General features: G+C 57.0%; 1 protein-coding gene across 1 annotated transcript; it reads left to right on the top strand.

Moving 5' to 3' along the window:
* Positions 1–28: 28 nt before the first annotated feature.
* Positions 29–894, top strand: LOC114071411 (zinc finger protein 239-like; the record flags this gene model as incomplete). Its single annotated transcript, XM_027909238.1, has 1 exon — positions 29–894. A coding segment is annotated over one exon (864 nt), but the record flags the coding sequence as incomplete, so codon positions are not given.
* Between the last annotated feature and the right edge of the window lie 3,092 nt (positions 895–3,986).

Genomic DNA, 3,986 nt, shown 5'->3' with positions numbered 1-3,986 from the left:
CCGGCAGAGCCTGGTGGGAGAGGCCGTTTTGAAGGGCTCCCCGGCGCAGGAAGGCAGCGGGGAGGAAAAGGCCCGGAGATGCCCCCGGAGGAGGGGCTGCAAAGCCAGCCCAGGGAGCTGTGAGGAGGAAAGAGCCGTCCTGTGCCGGGAAGGCGGCCGGAGCTTGAGCCGGAGCTCCGAGCTCGTGGTGCAGGAGCGCGTCAATACCGTGGAGAAGCCCTACAAGTGCCCCACCTGTGGGAGGAGCTTCGTCAGCAGCTCCAACCTCCTTGCCCACCAACGTGTCCACACTGGGGAACGACCCTACGAGTGTGGGGAATGTGGGAAGAGCTTCATCTATGGCTCCCACCTCTTCACCCACCGCCGGGTGCACACGGGGGAGCGGCCCTACAAGTGCTTGGAATGCGGGAAGGGCTTCAGTGTCAGCTCCCGCCTGATACGCCATCAGCAGATCCACACTGGGGAACGGGGGCACCAGCCCCACAAATGTGGGGAATGCAAGAAAAGTTTCCAATACAGTTCTGAACTCATCACCCACCAGCGCCTGCACACAGGGGAGAAACCCTACAAGTGCTCAGAATGTGGGAAGAGCTTCCGCCTCCGTTCCAGCCTGAACCAGCATCAGAAGACCCACACTGCGGAATGGCCCTTCCAGTGTCTCAAGTGTGGGAAGAGGGCTCGGAGCAGCTCAGATCTCCTCAAGCATGAGCAGACACACACAGAGGAGAGGCCCTTCCGCTGCACCGACTGTGGGAAGGGCTTCAAACGGAACTCCACCCTCGTCACCCACCGGCACATCCACACCGGGGAGAGGCCCTACAAGTGTGGGGAGTGTGGGAAGAGCTTCGCCCGGAGCTCCAACTTGACCAAACACCAACGGACCCACCGGTAAGGAAAGCCCTAAGAGTGCCCTGACTGCAGGAAGAGCTTTGGCTGCTGCTACCCCCCTGAATGACCACCCTGACAGTGAGGCAACCCCTGGAGTCCAGTGACTGTCAGTCCATCCCTTTCTACCAGAGAGGGCCAGTCCCCTTGTCCAGGGACAGGTTGTGCCAACAAAACCCTCCTTGAGGGGTGTGTGGAGATTCCTGCCTTGGCTGGGACCCCCCAAAGTCACTGCTGGAGGTTGAGAGCAGAGATCTCCCCCCGAGCGTTGGTCTGGGGGAGTTCCATCCATCTCTAATTCATAATTCTTGCTTTGGTGCCAGCGTGAGTAGAATTGCTTCAACAATTGCTTTAGTGTAGAGCACTGTCCTGTCTTATGCTGTACTACTGGTAGTTTCAGTGTTTCTATTGTGCAGTAAATAATTCTGATGAAGATCTTTTGTCTGATCATTTGTAACCCTAAATAATTAATTTCTCTCAGTAGATCTGATTTGCTTTTCTTAGAACCTGGGGGACAAAAGTGTTTCAGTCCCACCTCTGTAATTTCCTCCAAACTGAACCTGTTGGCGTAACCCAAGGCTGAGATTGGATCCAGCAGCCCCAGCACCCCACAGTCAGTTGGGAGCTCAGGGGGCACCCCCCGTTCCCAGCCCCACTGTGCCCAAAGACCCCTATGGGACCGTTGGACCTGCCAGACCACCCCCTTTTTCTACTCTTCTACCTGTTCCTGCCACTTTTTCATGGTCCCCTCAATCTGCAGCCTCTCCCAGACCAGTTTTGTGGTCTCAACACCCACCTTTTCCCTCCTCTCCCACCCCTTCCACATAATCTCCCCACTCCCCAGTGGGGTCCTGGGTGGGGTGTTACTATTTTTGAGGGTCCTTGAGAGGCTGTGGGGAGGTTCTAGGGGATCCCAGCACCTTTTGGGGTGAACTGGGTGCCTATTGAGGGGCAGGTGCCCTCCTAAAGCCCCCCCAGAGCAGGGGGACACGGGGGAAACACAGGGGGGTCCCCATTTCTAATCCATCCCAGGGCCAGTTCTGCGCCCCCAAACTCGACTCCACCCCTTGGGATCCTCCAACCCCCCCCCAGTGCCTCCCAATAACCGGGACTGGGGAGAACTGGGAAGCTTTGCTGGGATCACTGGGAGCAGCCAGGTGGAGGCAGAGTGACAGCAGGGCAGGGGGGACACACGACCCCCCAAAATCCTCACAGATACGGGGGGGTCCAGGCTGTGCCTGAGGCCCTGGGGAGGGGCTGCAGCTGCCACCGACTCAGGAGCTCTGTGGGGAGAGAAAAGGGGGTGACAGCGGGGTGGGGGGACAGCGGGATACACCCAGAGCTGGACTGGATCCAGCGGGACCAGAACTGGGGCAACTGGGATCATACTGGGAGCAGCTGGGCCCCTGCTGGGGTCATACTGGGATCATACTGGGAGTGACTGCAATAATACTGGGAGCGTGTGGGAGGGACTGCAGCCATACTGGGGATGAGTGGGATCAAACTGGCTTTGTACTGGAAGTGTCTGGATGTAACTGGGATCATATTGGGATCAGACTAGGATCATACTGGGAGCAACTGGTTCTATGCTAGGGGCAACTGGGAACTCTTAGAATCCTACTGAGAGGAACTGGGAGCAAGTGGGACCATGCTGGGCACAAGTGGGATCATATTGGGAGCAACTGGACCCACAGTGAAGGTGGCTGGGGTCATACTGGGAGTGACTGGGAGCATTCTGAGGGCAACTGGGACCATGTTGGCCTAACTGAGATACACTGGGAGCAAGTGGGATCACACTGGAGGTGACTGGGATCATACTGGAACTGACTGGGAGCAGGCTGAGGTTGACTGGGAGAGACTGTGAGTGACAGGGATCCTACTGGGTGGGACTGGAACTGTAGTGGGTGAGTGGGAGCAAGTGGGACCCTGCTGGGGGCAAATGGCTTTATACTGGGAGTGACAGGGAATGTCTGGGTTCATCCTGGCTCTGACTGCCACCATAGAGGGTGTCACTGGGATCATACTGGAGTCATACTGGGAAGGACTGGAACTACAGTGGGGTGACTGGGAGCAACTGGGACCATGCAGGGAGTAACTTGGATCCTACTAAGAGAGACTGGGATCATATTGGGACTGACTGGGAGCATACTGGAGGCAACTGGGCTATACTGGGAGTGGCTGAGAGTGATGGGAGTTACTGGAACCATAGCAGAGGTGAAGGGGAGCAACTGGGATCATAGTGGGAGCAGCTGGGCCCCTCCTGGGGTCCTGCTGGGGTCTTACTGGGAGTGACTGCAATAATACTGGGAGTGTGTGGGAGGGACTGCAGCCATGCTGGGGATGACAAGGATCAAACTGGCCACTTACTGGAAGTGTCTGGAAGTTCCTGGGATCATACTGGGGGTGACTGAACTCATACTGGGATCAGACTGGGAGCAACTGGGACCATGCAAGGGCAAATGGCATCATCGAGGTTGTGCCTGACAGTGCCTGGGGCCATCCTGGACTCAGACTGGGAGTGTCTGAGAGGGAAAGGAACCATCCTGGGGGGCCTGGGAGCAACTGGGACCACCTTGGGGGCAAGTGGTATCCTATTGGGAGTGACTGGGATCATAGTGGGAGTGACCAGCACCATACTGGGATCATAGTGGGAGTGACTGTAAGGGACCAGGATCAAACTGGGACTGACTGGGAGCATACTGGAGGCAACTGGGCTATACTGGGAGTGGCTGGGAGTGACTGGGATCGTTCTGGGAGTGACTGGAACCATAGTAGGGGTGAAGGGGAGCAACTGGAACCATGCTGGGGGCAACTGGGATCATAGTGGAAACAGCTGGGCCCCTGCTGGGGTCTTACTGGGAGTGACTGCAATAATACTGGGAGTTTGTGGGAGGGACTGCAGCCGTACTGGGGATAAGTGGGATCAAACTGGCTTTGTACTGGAAGTGCCTGGAAGTTCCTGTGGTCATACTGGGGATGACTGGAGTCATACTGGGATTATACTGGGATAAACTGGGAGCATGGAGGGAACAAATGGCTTTGTCCAGGCAGTGCCTGAAGGTGCCTGGGACCATACTGGGCTCAGACTGGGAGTCACTGAG

Source organism: Empidonax traillii, unplaced genomic scaffold, assembly GCF_003031625.1.
Source record: "Empidonax traillii isolate 1590-97213 ecotype Southwest subspecies unplaced genomic scaffold, ASM303162v1 scaffold2010:size42955, whole genome shotgun sequence".
NCBI lineage: Eukaryota > Metazoa > Chordata > Aves > Passeriformes > Tyrannidae > Empidonax > Empidonax traillii.
Note: the sequence above shows the minus strand (reverse complement) of the source record. Positions and strands in the feature narration are given on the sequence as shown.